The sequence below is a fragment of the Coenobita brevimanus genome, chromosome 58, assembly GCF_032717465.1.
Source record: "Coenobita brevimanus isolate Jiangsu-jjx chromosome 58, ASM3271746v2, whole genome shotgun sequence".
NCBI classification, from domain to species: Eukaryota; Metazoa; Arthropoda; class Malacostraca; order Decapoda; family Coenobitidae; genus Coenobita; species Coenobita brevimanus.
In genome coordinates this window covers 2,531,923-2,551,813 of record NC_137011.1, presented here as the reverse complement: position 1 = coordinate 2,551,813, position 19,891 = coordinate 2,531,923, and the positions used below count along the sequence as shown (strand labels likewise).

Sequence of the window (19,891 nt, the reverse complement as noted above, 5' to 3'; positions counted from 1 at the left end):
TGAAGTGTGCATTTACCACCAGCCCAGATCGAATCCATGTTAGCTATTGCACCAACACAAGTCTTAACATAGTCATTTGAATACTCCCTGCAGCCAGCAAAGCATGTTAGCTCCACAAAATGAGGCATATAATGCACTATAAGTTCATACAATCATCCTGGCACCACGAAAATATTTCTGGTGAATGTATATTCTTTCTGGCAATAGGAATACCAAATTGCCTAACTCTTGCTAGGTGACCAATAAATACGGTTGCCCAAGGGCTGGAAAGGGGAGGTCATTGTGAAGGGAGAATAGTGGAAAAATGAAGCCAGAAATACAGCAAGATGTGACACCAAAAGAGTCACAAGCAGTGCATCAAATAAGTTGACAAAACCAAGACCTAAAACAAAGGAAGAGCAAAATCAACTGCAGCTGAAGCCTGCTACACTGGATGAAGAGGTGCACTGAGCATACATCACATGACTACCGTGCTTCCTCCAAACAGGCAAACACAGAAAACTTTAGCCATATGCAAAAGGTTGGACAGCCCAAGATGAAAGCAGAGAAAATTAACAAATAAAAATGAAAAACTCGGGGCCACTTGAAGACAACAGCAAGCAAGTAGCACATGGGAGTCATGAGTGATTGAGAAACAACATCTTTGAAGAAAGGCCATCATGCCTCACGAAGTAAATAACAGAAGAAAGGAAGCCATGCCCCCTCTCCTCTGCTCTCTGAGTCTAGGATGTTTGTCACCATTTATAATGCCTGTTTTAAGCCAAAAGTGTTTTTCTTTATGAATGCCTCTGAGTAAAGTAGTGCAGAGTAATAGTTGCACTGAATGTATACTGTTTTATAGTTACTTCTACAGTACTTCATTTACTGTCATTGGTATTTGACTAAATCTAATTGTACTGTATCAGTATTAACTTTGACATCAGTAACCTGCCTTTCATTTTTGTCTTCAAAAAGTTAACCATAAATCCACTCAGTCGTTGTTGTTCATCACTACTCAAATAAACTCACTGAACCATCTGTCTATTCAGCTTTTCTCTACCAAACTCAAACTTGCTTTGGCAATCTCGGATCTCTGTCTTTATTTTCAATATCTGTCATTTCATCCCCCAAATTAATCAAACCATTACATCCATCAGGGTAACATCATGACATGGGGAGCATCTGATATACCAAAACCTACTCTTAACATGAGTTCTGTCATTGGGCTTTAACAGAATTAACTCAAGCTTGTACTAGTTCTAGTCTGTTGTTGCACTCTGACAAAAATGGCTCAAACTTTCATCTATCACTTTGTCTACCAAGAACTTACCTAACATTATTTACATCAGGGTAACATAATGGCGCAAGGGAAGCTTCTGATGTATGGTCCACTGGTGTGTTGTGAGGGCCCATCTGCTCACAACTTCAGGGGCAAGGAGCTTATGGTCTTCCTCTTTGAGCAGTCCATTATATTCTCCGAAAGCGGCCGCAAGAAGAACCAGTTTTCCAATCCCGTGTATGCGTACAAGAGCCACTTACAGGTTGGTGCAGATGTCAGGTGGGGGTCTTTGTAAATGGGAAAGTGTACAGTATATAGTGCAAGCAGTACTCATTTTAGTCCCGTCAGTACAATATATTTTATTCTTGCTACTACCAGCATTTTATTAAGTTTGGAAAGAGTTCATGAAGGCTATATCTAATCCCTGCAGTTTGCAAAGTTTATCCTAAGGTTAGGATTACTGTCTGGAGGGGGGTGAGGAGACTGAAGGGGCTGTCAGGGATGTGCTGTAAAATAAGAACTTATGTTAATTGGTGGAATTCCTGGCAGATCTGCTTAACAGGTAGCTATGACTCTTGATTGGACAATTTTTAATTAATTCAGTATTAACTTAATAGCATAAATGAATATTTAAAAACAAAATCTTTTATTTCATACATCCTCCTGACATGAGTTTATTCAGAATGTTCATAGTGAAGTGTTAAATGAAGGTTGTGTCTTACCCTCTCCAAATGGAAATTGTCTCCCAAGACATGATAGAGTGAACAGAAAATAAATTTGTCCTCATAGTGAAAGGATTCATTGGTCCAATGAACTAGAGAGACAACACAAGCAGTAGATATTGCACATACCCCTTTGATTTTGGCAGGGATGCAGATAAGACATGAACAAATCCCCTATTCCCTCACTGTAATGTAGCCCCTCCCAGAACACATACAGTACTACCGTTATGCACCTTGCTCTCACATCATTAAATGAGCCCTACTTTACAACAACCATAACCTCAACAAAGAACTCTGGGAATGCCCAGGCAACATGACTAGTTTCCTATAGTCCACCAGGTTCTTAACTAGATAACCCTGGGGCCATAATAACAATGGTTAAGGAAATAAGTTCCAATATTCCAGTGGGTCCACCTCACGCGTACAGCATGTATGTTAACTTCAGTCCTGACGCATCACATCAAAGAGTCTGCTACAGGTAGAGAGAGATACCATGCTTCCCCCCCTCCTCCCCCTACTCTCCCTACCAGTAAATTCTTCCCTCCTCTTCTGTGCTGTAAGAGGTTATTGGGCTGCATGCATATGCCGAGTGGTGGGATATCCTAATGACAGTACAAAAGGGGAAGACTGAAATAATTAATTTGGTAATATTCCCAGAATACAAGAAACAACTACGGAGGAGCCAGATACCGACTCATGCCAGGTATTTACAAAAAGTATGGTGGTTTTAGGAAATGGAAGACTTGGGTAAGAACATACAGGGCCAGACTACTGTGAAATGAAGACCTGATGTTTGAAGAACTTGACTGAACAGTTAGCTTGTGCAGAGTAAAATTACTTGAATGAGTTTGCAAAAGGAATGGCTGAGCTATTAGTTTAGCTAGTGACAAGCAACAGTGTAAATTCTAAATGAAAATGGTAGACTTAACAGTAGGGAATAATGTAAGATGTTACATCACCTGTAAACTTTTTATTACATCAAATTTATAAAGTTTCTAAACCATCTGGCTTCATATAGGCTTCTGTAATATGAATAAAACTGTCCCAGTCTAAGCTGGAACACAATGCATTGTGCTTTATTTTCACCCAAGATGTTAAGTGATGCTTTTGACATTTTGGGTGTTTTACTTTCTCAAGCTGAGTAAAATGATGTGAGCCAAAATATAAGGCGATGCAGGCAATTTGCAGCAGAAGAGTTATATATGTGCATGCTACAGATTACATCATATATATATCCCACAGATAACCATGTAGTCATTATTACCAGTAAATTGTGGTAGTCAAAAACCAATTTGCACAATTTATTACATAATGATACTTGCTTTAAAGCTTCAACCTTATCCCCTGGCACCCAAACTGTAAGCAACCTCATACCTCCTTTGGTACACTTTAGAAGAATGAGGGAGGAGGGGACTTTGTACGGAGGGTTTCTATTATTCTTGGATTCATGTTTGTAAAGGGTAGGAGAACATTGGGCCTTCTGAAAATGAAAATTAAATACTGATGGTGATGATGATTGTGCTAGCACTGATGATAATGATATTGATGATGCCTAACAAGGAGCTCCTAACACAGGTAAACAAGATGAACCTGTCTGAGAAAGTTGACGATGGTGACCCGCTCAAGTTCCTGCTAACGTCAACGGATCCGCGCAAACCCAACGTGGCGATGGTGTGCCAGGGTGCCTCAGAGGACGACTACACCACCTGGACTTCTCAGATACGCTACCTACTCCAAACACAAAAGGACTTCCTCAAGGCCATACAGTCCCCCATAGCCTACCAGAAGGAGCAGACCAAGAATGTGTGAGTATCTAGGGTGGCAGCCATTATGGTTTGGATCAGCACATGTTTTGGAGGGTTTGGTTTGGGGACTGCTTGTGGCAGTGGGACAGGTTAACCAGTTTCGGGTGATCATATGGAGTATAGATGAGTGCATTTAGTTCAAGATTCAGGGAACGTACAGAACAGTGGGAGAAGACAAAGGGCATTGTGATATAAACCTTGCAGAAACTGATACCAGCAAAAAGAACTCTGGAAGCTGCATTTGTACTGTTTGGTACCAGAAATTCAGCATGTGGAAAACAAAAAGCAGTTTCAGAATAAACTGCTTTTAGAGTCAGTCAGAATGTATTGAACAATTTTGAAAGTTTTTGAAAGAAGAATGAAAGTTTCATGACAAACACTCCAACTTTTTTAACAGAAACTGTAAGCTGCCATACTCTATTAATGTCCTTAAAGTTGCCTCTCTGCTTTCTGAGGAGAGGCACAAAAGCATCTCCAAACAAAGACACTTGCAACTTTGAAAACTGAGCTTATAATAGCCAGGTTATTGACTTGGGCACCTGAAGATGCCTACCCACCCATCGAGAAGCTTGTGCTGTGGCCAGTTTGTCCATTAGCGGTGATAGAATGGATGCAAAGACACTCAAAAGCTTATTATCCTAATACTTGCGTGAAGTGCCCTCCGGTTCCTTCACAGTGGATCTCGCTCCTCTCTGGTCTGTCTCTCATCTCTGAAATTCCATTAGTCATTATAGTTTGATATGAACGAACTTTTATGAATAGTTTTTGGAGATGTCTCCATTTGTTGACATATATGAAATTTATTTAATTTCCCCTCCTCCCCCTTCACCCTCACAAAAAGCCATGTGATTGTAGATACGGCTTAGGCAAAATCCTGTTAACCTCTTTGGTAGTAATTATCGTGGGAATGTGGGTTCTAGAGTGGAAGGTGTTTTGGAAGTTTGTGTCTGTGTCTTTTAGTTTAAGAAAAATTGAATTTACATTAACTGCAGCACACTGAGCTTGTAATATGAACAAGTAAAAACAAAATCAGACTGGAGAACCATTGCCGACCTCTAAATGTTCACTGCTGTACAAGTGGGTGTCCAAGACGGGTGTTAACGTTTTATAAGTGACTTTCTGGATGATGTGGTATAGCTTGACTCCTGACCTGGCTGTCTCACAGTGCATGTCATGTTAACTCTCCCTACCTTCACACCATGACTGAATTTTCAAGAAGAGTCAGACATTAGCCCCTTCTCACCTTTAGGGTTGTTACCACAGTAATAAGGCTTGGCACAATACGAAGGTCAAATCTCAGACAGCTTGGTTTGTAGGCCTCTCTGTATGCAGCTGCGTTTGATACTGAGAGCATCGTTGGAAGAGGACGATGGTATGTGGTATGGGAGAAATATGGAATAGTACATTAATAATAGAGAATGGAGAGGAAGTGAAACTACTGAGAGAATAAGCATGGAAGAACAAAATAACCCGGTGGTGGTTCTGTCAGCATGTTGAGGATTCCCAAGTGGGAGCAAGGCACCACAGATGATGATTAATGCTTACGACATTACTCATACAAGCCAAGAATTTCCTCCCTCCCCCTTTCTTTATAAAGAATGTGGTCTGAGGTTTGCATCGTTTTGAACAGAGTTGTGGTATTCAGCAGCCCTACCCCAGATCTCCTTTCCATACATTCTGAATCAAATATAAGTAAAAGCTTGTGTGCCATAAGAAAGCAGCGCTGGCAAGGCCCCGCCCATCAAAACTGTTGTATTGATGTTTGTACCGAGCGACAATACTGTGAGAGCTATTGACTTTTTACATTTTTTGTCAAGTGTGTTGTCAACTTCGTTTTCCAGGGATTTCACATTGTATCAACACTTGTGCCTCAGAATGAGGATTTTTTTTTTTTTTTTTTAATTGTATACTGTACCTTGTATATTTTGTAAAGATTTTTTTCCTTTTTAATCAGATTAAGTTCTACTTCCTCTGAATAAGCTGTCTTAATTTTTTTCATTTCTCAATACTCATGAAGTTTTTATTTTTGTAAGGTATAATATATTTGGATCTCCCTCTCTTTATTTCAGACATGTGCAATCAGTATATTACTTTCAACAAAATGTGCTTTTAGTGGATGGAGAGAATGTCCAAGGTTTTCCTACTGAGCACTTTAAACTGTTAAAATTAAAATCAAATATCAGTGCTTGTTTGATACAATGATCACATAGTTGGGAGAGCAGGAGGTCATTTTTATAAATGGTATGATATGCTGTACATCACTTCCCTCTATTTCAGCCAAATGCATTAACAACAACTCTTCAGTACTTCTCTATGCATTTTTTTTCTTTTTTCTTATAAGGCATAGCACTACTCCACTGTACGCTTGGCCAAATAAAATCTGTGACACTACATTACCCCCCTCCCCCCTTTTTTAAATCATATTACCACCAGATGATTATATTCATCACTAATACTGAAGGAGTTAAGGTTGTACTTAACCCATCCAACCTGAAAAATCTCCCTTATGCAGGGTTAATCATCTGGAGGTAGCCAAAATAAACTAACAAAAGGTGTCACTAGATTCAAAGGGTTATGCATGAAAATCCTGTACAGCAGATACACCAAGACACCAATGTCACAGATTATTTTTGGTGGTGCGCACTCTAGGATGTAATTACAGCCAGCCTTCCTAGTGACCAGGGAAAGTATTTATAAAGGACCTTAATTGATTTACAGGATAAACACGTCTCCATAAGAGCTAACTATCATTGCTGATCATTCTGTTCTTAATATTTATAGGATGAACAAGTTTCCATAACTGTTAGCTATCTTCAGGGGTCATTTTGTTTTTCATCGACTTTAATATTTGCTCTAATTTAACACTGAAGTGTTTGGTGGCTGTACAACTGATGATTAACCCACGTACAAACAGTCTAACACAGAGCTGGAAAGTTAGGAGAATTTATAAATACAGTCCCAGATGGTGGTGTGTGGCAACCAGACTGCAGGGGGTGCCTTGGACTTTGGATTATAATATCTTTCAGGGTAGCACTTGGAGAGAAAATAAAAAGAATGGGTAGTAGAAGAATTGTATTAATCTGGCTTTTTCTCAACTCTGATCTAATGGTTTCTACAGCCACCTTTACTCTGAATAGAGAGCATTTTGACTATGGTGGCTTGCAGTATATTTATCCATCCAGTTTACTAAGCCGTCAGTTCCAATGTACAATAAAAGTATGATTAAATTTTCTCTCTGTGTACTGCTGAGTGAACTTACAAGTAATCCAAAGCACTGAGTATTGTGTAAAGTCATTACAAGAGTTGACTCATCAAACACAGTCTAACCCATCACTTGACTTAACACAACACTCCTCTGAGGCTAAGGGTCTTATTAATCAAACCTGGTGCCTGCTGATCACTAAACCTATTTAGCAGGTGAAAGATAGTAAGTTTCTCTGAGATTAAAGAAATTACTTGGCCTTAGAAATACTGAGTTTTTTATTCTCAGTTAAGGTTACTGTAAGATGAATAGCCTGACAGTAACTGGGATAAAATAAAAAGATTATGACTGACAGGTCAAATGGTTACCAGTACTGAACTTTTGGGTCATTCATTTTCCCTGATACTTATTCACTGAGGATGGGAAAAGAAAGAAAACTAAAAAATACTGTACACTATCAGTTGAAAAACAACTGGAGGAAATAGTTTTTACAGCTAAGAACAAGACTGTAAATAGAGTTCAAAGCAGAACAACCTAAACGTTGTTAATGGCTGTAGACAGCACAGACAGTACTGTAAATGGCTGAAGTGGTGTTAAGAAATGAAAAAGTGAGCTGCACCATAACAACGGAAGAAGAGCTGAAATTGTTACGTGAAATGCTGGTATCAAGTTTTGGAAGACCCGTCCTCAGCAGTCCAGGTTGAACGTCCTAACCCCCTAAATGTTTACCCCTTCTGTGGAGGGTCTGGAAGGTGGACGACACCAATCCATGGTTGGTCACGGGTAATAAGAGAGTCCTAATGAAGTGTTCTGTGGAAGGTGTTGTGTGAAGGTGAGCTGTTCTTACCTCAAGCAACACTGATATTTTTTTTCATTAGCATTAGCATGATAACACAGAACTATTTTTTTCCCCCACTTTGCACACATTAATTGTTCTATTACTGCATTCCACAGTTCATCCAGTCAGTTTAAAGAGCAGAATATCCTCACATTTCAATGCTTTATCCTTTTCTAACAGTACTAACCATGATTTCCTATTCCCATTCATTCTGGTGTAAAGAACTCTTCTTGTTTTAATCTGTGAGGCTGTTCTGTGAAAGGAGATGGAAAGCTCCCACAGACATTTCTTTAGGCTCTAGGATTTCCTTAGACTCCCTCAAGTTAACTCAAAGAAGGCTGTTCATTAAAAAAAAGATATTATTGCGTATTATACAGGTGAATGTACAGTACAGTTGCATCTGATATTGTCCTTGGGCTTGAGGACTCTGTGTTTGTATATAAAAAAATAATGGTATCATGAATAAAGTTGGTGATTTTTTCCTTGCCTTTTCATATGAGAATTGGGTTAGGATGATGATGATGATGTGTAAACACTTGTAGTTCATTTTAAGTATGCAGTTATCTTTCAGTTCATATTTGTGTTAAGTGTAGTGTATTATGGGAGAGAAATGCATACTAAATTTGCAGCCTTTGTCTTCTGTTCTTATCATATTTTTCCAGGTGCATATAAATTTTGGCTGTCTTGAAAAGCTTTGGAATCTCTGTTGCCTCTCCCCAAAGCACCATGAAGCATATTTACTTTTACTATAATTTTGCTTTGTGTGGGTAGAGCTGTTCCCTTTGATAACTGGGGAATGACGGGACCTGTTCCACAGCTCATACACTCTCATCCAAATGTCTCAATTGTTTGATTTGTGACGTGTTCAGTTACGGATGTTCAGTTAGTTATATCAGTCAAATAAAAGAGTATTGTGTTATGTGCATGACTTATAGCTTCACTGGAAGTAGGTTGTAATGAATACAGTATAGCACCACTAGCTAGTTAAATCACTGATACTAAACTAACATCAGTACTGCATCTCTAATTGGTGTTTCGATGAAGCTAACATCTTTCACTTGCAAACATGTTAACAAAAGTACGGTACACATTTAGTTATTGGCATTAACTGACTTGGTAAACTATTAACACATAAAATACTTGACTGACAGACTATCACTATATAATTAACACAAATTCAGAAAAAAATATAAGCTGATTTTTATATATGGAAAAAGAAATACTAATGACATTAACAATACTTATCCTCAAAGACATCCCATGGAATACCAAACACAGTATCGTCTATGGATAGGACTGGGAAACTAACTCAGCCTACTAATTCCTAGAGTTTTTTGCTTGGTAACAGCAACTAATTTGGTACTTACAATTGTAGTTGCTGTGTTAGGGAACCCTGGACATTTGACACCTGTAAAAGTAAGGAAATATTTCTTAATTGGTAATCACTACAGCTGCAAACCAGTAAACTTAAAAGCAAAGTTAAATTTAACTGACTGTGAGTACATTGACAGTGAACTTGTCAGCTAATTAGTATGGCTAAGTCTAGTATTTTTTACTGTTTTTCTTAGGATAGGTAATATTGGCATAAATTTTGCAGAAAAATTAGTTAATGTTGGCATAAAAGCAGCAGAAAAATCTTGTGTAGATGTAGTTAAAAAAAACTCTTATAAATTTGTATATTTACCAGAGTTTGGAAGAGAGTGTATGGTGCTGCTGCCTCAGTAGCCCCGAGGAACAACACACACACTACAGTATTGCATGGATCATGATGCTTAGATACCTACCATAACTACTCTCATAATTAACAAGCTAATATTTTAAAATACATAGAGTTTAAGGAAGAGTTATTGGTTGAAGATAAAAATGGTGTTTAACTCTCCACTGCTCCATAAAACTTTCTGGAAAAGAAAATTCAGTCCCCTTCATAAACCAAAACACCAGGCCTGTTTTTGCCTCTGTGCTCGACTGCATGAGAATATAATAAATATGCTACATTTGATTTGCCATTGATCACTAGACGTCTGATACTTGCAACTTTGGTAAGAGTTTCTACTAGTACTCTTATAAGGTACATAATAAAACATACATACAGGCAATTTTAACTTGAAATCTAGGATGTGTTAAGGTAAGATGTTGCTTAAAATGGAAGTACCTGTATATGCATCATACTGCAGACTCATGGCTGGGGGGTTAAATACATAAAAAATAATGTCTGCTTTAAAATTATTTCATAATGAATAATGGGCAAATAATTGAAAAACAGGTATTAAGTCAACATCTCAATAATAACACAAAGGAAAACATCATTAAATATCTGTAACAGTGAAAACAAAAACACTTTGCTTCCCTTCAAGTTATAATTTTTTTTTTACTGGTAATCAGCAGGTTGGCAATCATGTGCATATTTATGGTTTGTTTTCCACAAGATACTTAATGGAAGATCTCGTGGAAAAAACATTACTTGAAGAGGTTAAAACAGCCATTATATCAGACACAAACACTTCACATTCTTGAGATCCTGTCAACTGTGTCCTTTGTCTCTTGAGAAAGTGCAGTGTACAACAAGCATCTTCCTCCATAATCAGAGGGTCTAAAATGATGCCTGAGACCCATCCACTACTACTGAATCATGAGGCCTATTTTCTTGTCAGTATTTATGAAACTTAGTGAAAAAACAATGACCCACAAATACTTTTTAACCCACTGACCCCAGGGTTGTCGTTTTAATTTTATTCACACCATCTCCAGACAGTTTTACAAGGCGTAGGATAGACTTTTCAAACTGGAGGGCTTAGATACAGCCTTCATAAACCCCTTGACACAGAGGCCTCATATAAGTTCACAAAATTGTCTGGTAGCAGGGAGAATAAACTGATGAGAACATTACTCGGACTCAAGGGTTAACTATACAGCTCAACAAAGGAGAAACATATCCCCAGCATCAGCTACATGTCCATATTGTACATAAATCAGATGCTACCTAACTAAAGTCATGGTATTATTAAGCACAACATAGCCTAACTAACTCGATAGCCGCAGCCCTCCCCCCCAGCATCCTCTCTGGAGTTTTATTTGCCAAGACTCCAGAGTAAACAGTACCTTGTGTATTTGGACCCAATAGTAAGTACAAGAGGTGAATGTTATTCGTTCCTTCCCGTTCTGTCCTGTGAAATGTTGCCTTGTCCTCAGTCCCCAGCCTTCGTTAAGAGCTCTTTTATGGTAAAATAACTTCCTTTGTATTCAGCGCTTAATGCTGAGCTGCTGCTCTTTCTGTTTAATAGCCAGACACAAAATCAGTCAAGATTACCATAGATTGAATGAAGCTCTCAGAATCACTGCTACCTCTACTTTTGGTGTATATTTCTTAAATATTTATTCAGTATTCCAGTGTTAAAACCAAATGTATTAACCAAAATATTTCCATTATACAGTAGCATATTGTAAATAACTTCTATTCTGCATGTAACAAACTTCCATTAAATGTCCCTGTATGCACGAATTATTAAACTACAGCGTTGCGTCTAATAAACCGCCATATCCAACCTAAATAACAACTCTTAGCGAAGGTTCCGCTGCAACCCTCACCACCAGTAATTGCCTGCTGGAGCCTCCATCCTTACTTCCCTAGCATGAATGTTGTTGCTGTGTATCCCTCAAGATTCAACAATCATATTTTACACACAAAGTACCATACACTTTATATGTGTGGGATTGTATTTACCACTACCTTAGCTAACCTCTTATCTGATATGACTCCAAGTTCTTTAATGATGGACAACAAAGTTAAGGAAAATCACATTTGGTATATGCTACTGTAGTATATAACACAAAACCGTACAGGTAGGGTGACTGTAATAGTACTAAAATCTTACTCTACTGACTTGACACTACCTTACTTTACAAGTCTCTTCCCATATAATGCAAATGCAATTACAGCCTGGTAAAGTAAACAGACCTGTACTGTACTGTATTGTACAGTACTGTACTGTATGTGTATCTTCATTCTGAAGTCCTAGGTAGTCAGTTTCCATGATAGCGTACTTATTTCCACTAGTTGAGATATTATGTTGTAGTAAGTAGATATATCAGTACTGTACTTTGACTGTTGGCACAGTCCTGCATTATTTACCTTTGGCAAACTGATTAAACTATGTGAGTACAGTAATGCTCTCACTTTCATACATAATTAATAATGATTGTATAATTTTCCAGCATTTTTATACCAATTTGGATAATGAAATTCAACGCATTTGTCTAGAACATATGACAATACTCTTCTGAGTTGCTGAGTTGCTACATAAAACAATGTTATATTGAGTGAGACTGCATGTCGTTGAATCTTTGCAAGCATGCTGAATGAACACCAGAATACCTATGCTCCCCTGCAGTATATATTATTGAAATTCCTTTGATCTGCTCATACGATAATTAATCATTTGCTTTGCTTCCTGAGCCCTGAATCAAAGCATGCCTGAGCTGTAACTTGCGATACTGCATTAATCCCCATTGTTGCGATACTGCATTAAACCCCCACTGTTATTTGCCATAGCCCTTTATTCATTTGAAGGATATTTTTTTATAATTTGTAATCCAACTGCCTTTGATGTTCTTGATGTTCCACCAGTGCTAGCCTTAACTGTTATTTTTATTTGCTGTATAAGCTTATTCTATTATTGTAGCTGCATTTTCATGACCAAATCCACTTTGTTCAGATAATATTTCATAGTCAGATGAAATACTTATTTTTATTTATTTATTTTATTTTTTTTTTACAAACTCCCATCAAAGAATGTATATACTGTACTTCTCTCATTTAGAACCTTCTGTGGGATCCTTATCCAGTAGAACAGATTGCACCTCTTTTGTAAGCAGAAATCACTTGCTGTATATTAAGGGTTTTTAATCTGACCACTGGTTATTTTTAAAGAACAGTAGCCAGAGTGATGTTGGTAGTTACTTAAGCGTAGGAGATACTGTAAATAACTATCAGGAAGAGGTGGAGATACTGTAGATAACAATCAGGAAAAGGTAATTGCTGAAGAATATTCAAAGAAGTGTTCACAGCAAAGTAGCTATTGAATATTAAAAGTGTTCACAGTAAAGTAATTATAGAATATTCAAAGAAGTATTCACAGTAAAGTAGCAAGAGACTATTGGAAAAGTGTTCATAGTAAAGTAGCTACGGAATATTTAAAGCAGTGTCCTACAGAATATTTTTAAAAATTGTTCACAGTAAAGTACTTGAAGTGTTCACAGTAGTGGTAATATACTGAAAGAACTGTTCAAAGTAAAGTAGCTATACTATACTAGAAGGAATGTTCACAGTAAAATAAAACTGACAATGAGTAATTAAAATAAAACCTGTTTGTTCAGTTGCTGAAATTTGTGTTGATTCTTTGGAGCAGCTGTAATTTGAGTGATAAAAGTTTTGCCCAGTTATTAGCAGCACAAGTTTTTAAGATTAACTCAAATTACAAAAGTCAGACAGCAATACAATAAGTTCTCATTACATGTTGCCTGATTCAGGTTCTTTTGCAAGTGCTCAGGCATAACAGAAAATGCCTATTGCAGTTCCATAGTTACTCATGAAACTAATACTCCAACTTTCCCAAATTTAAAGAACCAGGGAGTTGTGGTGGTTGGAACACATTTTTAATATATAATGAGGACTTAAAGTACTGTGCTGATTGGAAATACTTAGACTTATCCCTTTTTTTTTTAGAGTAGCACGAGTTTTAAAATAATTAAGGTCAGTAAGGTAGCCAGTACTGTGAATGAAATAACTAATGTTGGTAAGGTAGACAATATTGTAAATGATTTTGCCTCTGATCTGCATATATGCCATCCATAGAAGCACGGGTCCCTGGAATGCGTCACTTCGCAAGACCTTGAGTCAACCCCCCGATCCACACCGACCCCCCGTCACAAAAAAGAAGGCTAATACCATTGATATTCCCTCCAGGTGTGTTACAAGAGTCTCAAATATAGCCATATTCTAGGTGGTAAAGGTTGCCTCGTAGCATGTCTTCTTGGTGATTTATTTTGAATATTACATCTGATAACTCATGTATAGTACATTATTTATATAAACTTAATACTGATATAAGTTACATCAATACTGAAGGATAATGCACTGAATAAACCACTAAGGAAGAGATGTTATGACATCCTCAAATTCATGTAGAATACGACCTTGAATATCTAAATGTATTCTGGTACGATCGTAACCAAAAGTTCACCAACACTTCCCAGCCGAATGTAAGACAAGAAAATTTAAGGAATAAGTGGCAATATGAAGCACACAATGAAAACTAGGAAGGAAACTGTCTGGCATTGAGGGAGTAAAGCTAAATGTTCACGTAGGTAATGATGGCTGGGAACTGTTGACGAACTTTTGCTGAGATAGTAAAATGCTCATACTGTGAAAAGTCAGGTTTAAAGTTTGCATGTTATTTCAATCTATTCAACTTCAAGCTTGGGGGATATCTAATGCTTTCATTTGTGACAAATTAGACCTGTGGACAGAAAAACATACTAAACCTGTCAGCTTAGCCATCTGTGAAATATTAATAAAAATTTTGTCCCTGGCTGTACCTCTCATGATTTTTAGATGGGAAAGCTTTATGTGGAAAAAAGGATTATGATGATGAAGAATGTCAATGACCATGAAATCCTCTGTAAGATTAATAAAATTTCCAATAGGAGCCCCCACAAACTGGAAAAAAGATGCCACCGCTCGCCAGATAACTTAATGTAAGCTGCAAAAGTGTGGTCAGCTTGAATTACCTTTTATTATACAATTTTTGTGTTACTTTACTGGAAATGGGATATTTATTGATTTATCTACATATAATACTGAGGAAAAAATGGTCTATCAAAACATAATAGAAATGGAAGGTTGTCATTTGTGTCTATCTCAGTTAAAGGACAGTCTGCAGGTAATTATTAATATGTTGCCTGAGTATTGATCACTGGCATGTTTTTAGGTGTTGGATGTACATCTGTAAGGAAAAATGGTAAATAGGTATAACGAAATTGTATATTATATGAGGCGTCTAGAACCAAAGGGGCATCGGCGCCAAAATGTACTTTTGAGTTATGACGCTTTAAAGTTGTGTTTATGGCAACGTCATAAGCAGAAGGCAATAAACAGACCTTTTATACATCTAAATGATCATCAGCGCCTATGCTCTACATGTACAGCCAAAAAAACAAAACAGTAATAACCGTAACCACAAAATAGGCAGTAAACCAAACCCCCAATTTATAAATGGGCATAATAACATATTGTAGGGATTTAAAAACATGGCAGAAAAAACATCAACGAATGTATTAATGTACAAAAATTTATTAACTGAAGATTCCAGTTCACTTAATATTAATAAACGAATGATTATTACTGTAATTTCACGTTTTTGACAACTAAATCTGAAATCAATGCAGTTATTATTTTTCCTCTGCCATAATAGATTGAAATAATAACACTAAAAAAAAAAAAGGAGTGTAGTGCTTAAGTAAATTGAGAAGGGGTAGTGGGGGGTTAAATGGTGGGGTCGTCATCTAGGAGAACGACATCCAACTCTGCCTCCTCGGTGCCACGCCCCCTCCCGCTGTCTCCCCTCACCACTCTCTTTTCCTCTTCCTTTCTATCTTTTTCCACTTCTCCACACACTTCTGACACTTACGAGAGGTTATAGGCACCACCTCCTCACTGTAACTATGTGATGAACTTATCTTGTCACCCCCCCTTCAACCCCAATAACAACAGCTCATTTTGTCACCAATAATCTACGATAAATGGGGTAAAAATCCAATACGTAATAATTAGACACCTCAGTTAATACGGAAGGGAAGTCTCTCCAGCACACCGGGCAGGCCACACGCTTGCTGATTGGCTGCTCTGGGGGAGTGGCAGAGAGTGAGAATGCTAATTGGTTTGGGCTGTGTGGCTTAGATGCCTGCCTGCTCTGATTTGTTCGCTCGGCAGCATGGACAAAACCACGTGACTTTGAGCCCCTCTACCACTGTCCAGAAGGCCGAATCTTGTATGGCAACCAGTGCTGTCACTGAGAAGAGGGTTAAGCCTGTTGTCTCCCCTACCTAACTCAAAACCAGTATATTGGTGGGGATGCCCCTTTGGCTCTAGACGCCTCATATAAAATATGACGGAAATATGGTACTTAAACAATCGAAGATTGTATGAACCCTCTGAGCTCTATCATATGGAGGGACTTTCTTACGGGTAGCTCTGCGAAGTTTGTATGCCCACTGCCAGGGGCCCTTAACCCTTATGTGCCAGTTGATGTGTATAGTCATCGTGATTTTGGGCCCAGAGCAATGCCGGTTGACATGTATAGCAGCAAGCATCTTCTTGCCACCCTTTGTTCATTAACTTATCTTTACTCATCAATGGTACCACCTGGAGATAAGGGGATAATTTCATTTGAAAGAGGAAGAGTTGTTGAGTCTTGTGTATCTTTAATTTTTTCTCTAGCTGTTATAGTTTGTCAGATATTAGGATTTAAATTTAGGGTATTTTTTTCTATCATGGATATCCCCCATAGGGAGAAGCATGCGACATCGGAAAATCCCCGGCATGTAGGGATTAATGCAAACTCACACAATAGTCTTTCATGACTTTTAATAAATTCTATGAAGATTTTTTTCAAAGTAAATCTCATTTAGAGCATCAGTGAAATATCTGAGATGAATATAATATTGGTATAATGCATTATGCATGAGTAATAATCCCGATAGGAATTTTTTTAAAGGAAGGTACACCAGCTCTGAGCGGGCAGTGTCCACACGCTATTTAGTGATCCATCGAACACAGGCAACCTTCAGGAGTTTGTGGGGACACCTACTGATAGCAAAAATGAAATATATCATCATTATACTATATTTTATTAAAGAGATTAATATTTTTGTTTGATGCAAAAGTAGTTTACAGATGATATTTGCAGTGAAAGGATTATGTATGTTAATATGAAGCAGAGTTGTTTGTTAAGTTTATGCTTATGTGTTTTTTCAGTCACTGTCCTGGTTTAATAAAATGCAGGTTATAAGACTGGAAATAAGAACTTTTGGTACTGGGTGTTTGACAGGTTAGTGTACTGTATTTTGCCTCATTTACAGCCTGTGTATCCCTAGTAATTACAGTACATACTATGCTCCTCATGGGGCAGTGTAGGATTGGATGATGGATGGATGGATGGATTCGTGAACTGTACCTTGGATTGATATGAATATTTATCCGCTGACATTATTTCAAAATAGTAACCACTGTACACAGCAGTGATTGATAAACACCCTTTTGGCTCTTGCAGCCGGAGTTTATCGAACAACACTAGTAAAAGTGGTTCTGCTAGCAACCCAACCAGTCCCCCTCCTCCACCTGCACCACCCACACCATCCAGCCAGTCCACCCTGCCCACTATGAAGAAGGATGGGTCCATGGACAGATTGGATGCACCCTCCAGTCCACCCAAGGCAAAACGAAACTTTTTTGATGGGTTCCGCAGCACCCTGAGGCCCCGAGGGAAAGGGGAAGGGAGTGGAACAGAAGGAACAGATGCAATTTCACCCCGAGGGGAGGATGGAGCCTATCCCAGGAGGTGGTCCGAATCCGGCGGGTCACCAACAAAAGCGGTAAGAACGAGTACATCTTTTATTAACTGATGACTGTGACTCGAACTAACTGAACTAACCAAACAGAAATGTGTACTCTAATGTAAATACCGTATATATAAAACCCAGTTAACTTACTCAAACCTTGTAGGTGGATTGTCTATGTCCTGTAGCTAACATACTGTTGAAAATTCTATCCACCAACTTATCTACCTATTTACTAAGATTACCAGATTCTCCTGAGAGAGATGTATGGTGTATGATTTTAGTAACTGCATTACTACCAAATATTCATTCAACTCATTATTCATTAGATGTTATCTTCTTCATCGAATACAAAAATATTAACTCTGCAGGGCCTGACTTTTGTAAATAATAGATTCTATGTTTATACTCTGATTAGCACAGCCAGTCTTAATATTGACATTACAGACTTGGCTGCAAAATAAAGAACACTTTTTTCTCTCTCTCTCTCTCTCATAAGGAACAGGCTGTCAATGTCTTCTTCATTTTCATTATACTGTATTAGGAGTTTCAGGGTAAAGGCTAATATGACTGGACGTTTGTTCCTGTCCAACAAATAAACAAACGATGAAGGAAGTTGTACAGTGTTGTAAATACAGTATGGCATGGTAAAGACACAAAAGCTTATTATCTTGAAATGTCCAAGAATCTCTACATGATCCATCCCCCCCCCCATAATAATAATAATAATAATAATAATAATAATATAACTTACACATTTTTGCTGAAGAGGGGGCACAAATATAAATGGATGAATCATCATATTTTGCTTAGTAATAAAATACCTATAGTCATAACATTTCTCTCTCATACTATGCATTCATCATCATCACTGAAAGCTTCAGTACAACAGGGAGAACATAATGATACCAATACAATGAACATACTGCAGAATTACAGAAAAAAGGTTAATCAAAGCAGTAAATGTGTGAAAAACTCTGAAAGAATTGGCATATAATCGGCTTTAGCAAACACCAATTAGGATGGGAGGGATTGGAAGGCATAAGCCAGAATAGCTTGAATTATGACGTATGGGCCTTAAACACCTTCATATGAGCTTCTGTGTCTTTACCATCCTCCGTGTAGTGTTATAAGTTTTTATTTAGTGTAAGATGAATACATAAATATTTCAGCCTGATGATATTTGATTCTTGCAAGCTTCAGATTATTATTTTCAGTCTTGAGAGACAAATCAGTATTGAACAGGTTAATAAAGAGGCTTTCTGGGGTTACCAGAGAGCTCCTAACCTTGCCACTAAACCTGGTATCCACTAAGCTTTTATAAGATCATCTAAAGGTAGCAAGAATAAAATATAATACATCACCTAGACTGAAGGAGTTAAACTTTGAAGCAAGTATATTATCTGCTTCTCTTCTCAGTCATGCGCATTTAATAACATCCTCTCAAAAAGCACATCTATTTGTGGAAGTCCTGAAGTATGATACTGTACTCTGTAGAACCATGTTGTAGTAGTAGTAGACTGTTGAATTATGCAATATGTACCACAACCAATGTACTGTACACAGTATTTCCATCAGTGATATCATGTGTCCATTAAGAAGGAAGGTATAATTTAAGAATGGCAATACACATGGTAAAAATATTAAGAAGGCAGATACTGCAAAGTTTTCTGGTATCTGATGCTGTTATGCAAGAGGCTTACCATACAGTGTATTAAAGTGTTCCTGAAGCCTTTCATACTGCAAAAAAGTACATTAGTGTATTGTGACGAACAGCACTAGGTAATCAGATAGGTTATGATCTTAAACCTCTTTCAGTATGAGAGTCCTTTCCTAAATTGAATAAAGCTGTGTGGTAGCAATGAGAATAAACTAAAAAGAACTTCACTCAGTCTACCAAGCAATAGCCAAACATCTGAATTCCATTAGGGGTGGCCCACAGACATATTTTCTCCACATCTCCCTGCCTGCCATTTGGCTAAATTTCCTCCAGCTCACAACTGCCTTTCTCATAGATCTATCCATGTCATCCTTCCAACTCATCCTTGGTCTTCCCTCCCCCTCCACCTTACCCACATACTGTACAATACACACTTCTAATCAGTCTCTCATTATTAATGGTTTCCCTTTGCTTAATTAGCTGCTTGAATATGGTGATCTTTTTTCTTTTTGCTACCTTACAGCAACTTTTCAGGTTAGGTGAGATTTTACAAACTGAGGTGGTGGGGGAAATAAACCTTCATTGATTCCTTTCACCACAATAGGTTTCATAAGCTGAATAACATCATCTGGTTGCAGCAAGCAGAATATAAGAATGGCATACTTGGACTGAAAGGGTTAAAGTGCCCTCTGGTAGCTTGAATACAATCCTAAGTTTGATGCCCTGGAAGGTGTTAGCAAAGATATACAATACCATAACAATCCACAAAAGTTAACTGAGTATATTTAAAACTG

The 19,891-nt window shown here is 37.8% G+C and overlaps 1 protein-coding gene across 1 annotated transcript in view; it reads left to right on the top strand.

The window, feature by feature from the left end:
- The window catches only part of trio (trio Rho guanine nucleotide exchange factor), a 409,269-nt gene that overhangs the window by 349,015 nt on the left and 40,363 nt on the right, over positions 1–19,891 (top strand). The window contains exons 35-38 of the mRNA XM_080274536.1: positions 1,329–1,520; positions 3,556–3,785; positions 13,677–13,787; positions 17,152–17,473. Of these exons, the coding sequence (XP_080130662.1) occupies positions 1,329–1,520; positions 3,556–3,785; positions 13,677–13,787; positions 17,152–17,473 (855 nt within the window). The remainder of the gene's footprint in view (positions 1–1,328; positions 1,521–3,555; positions 3,786–13,676; positions 13,788–17,151; positions 17,474–19,891) is intronic.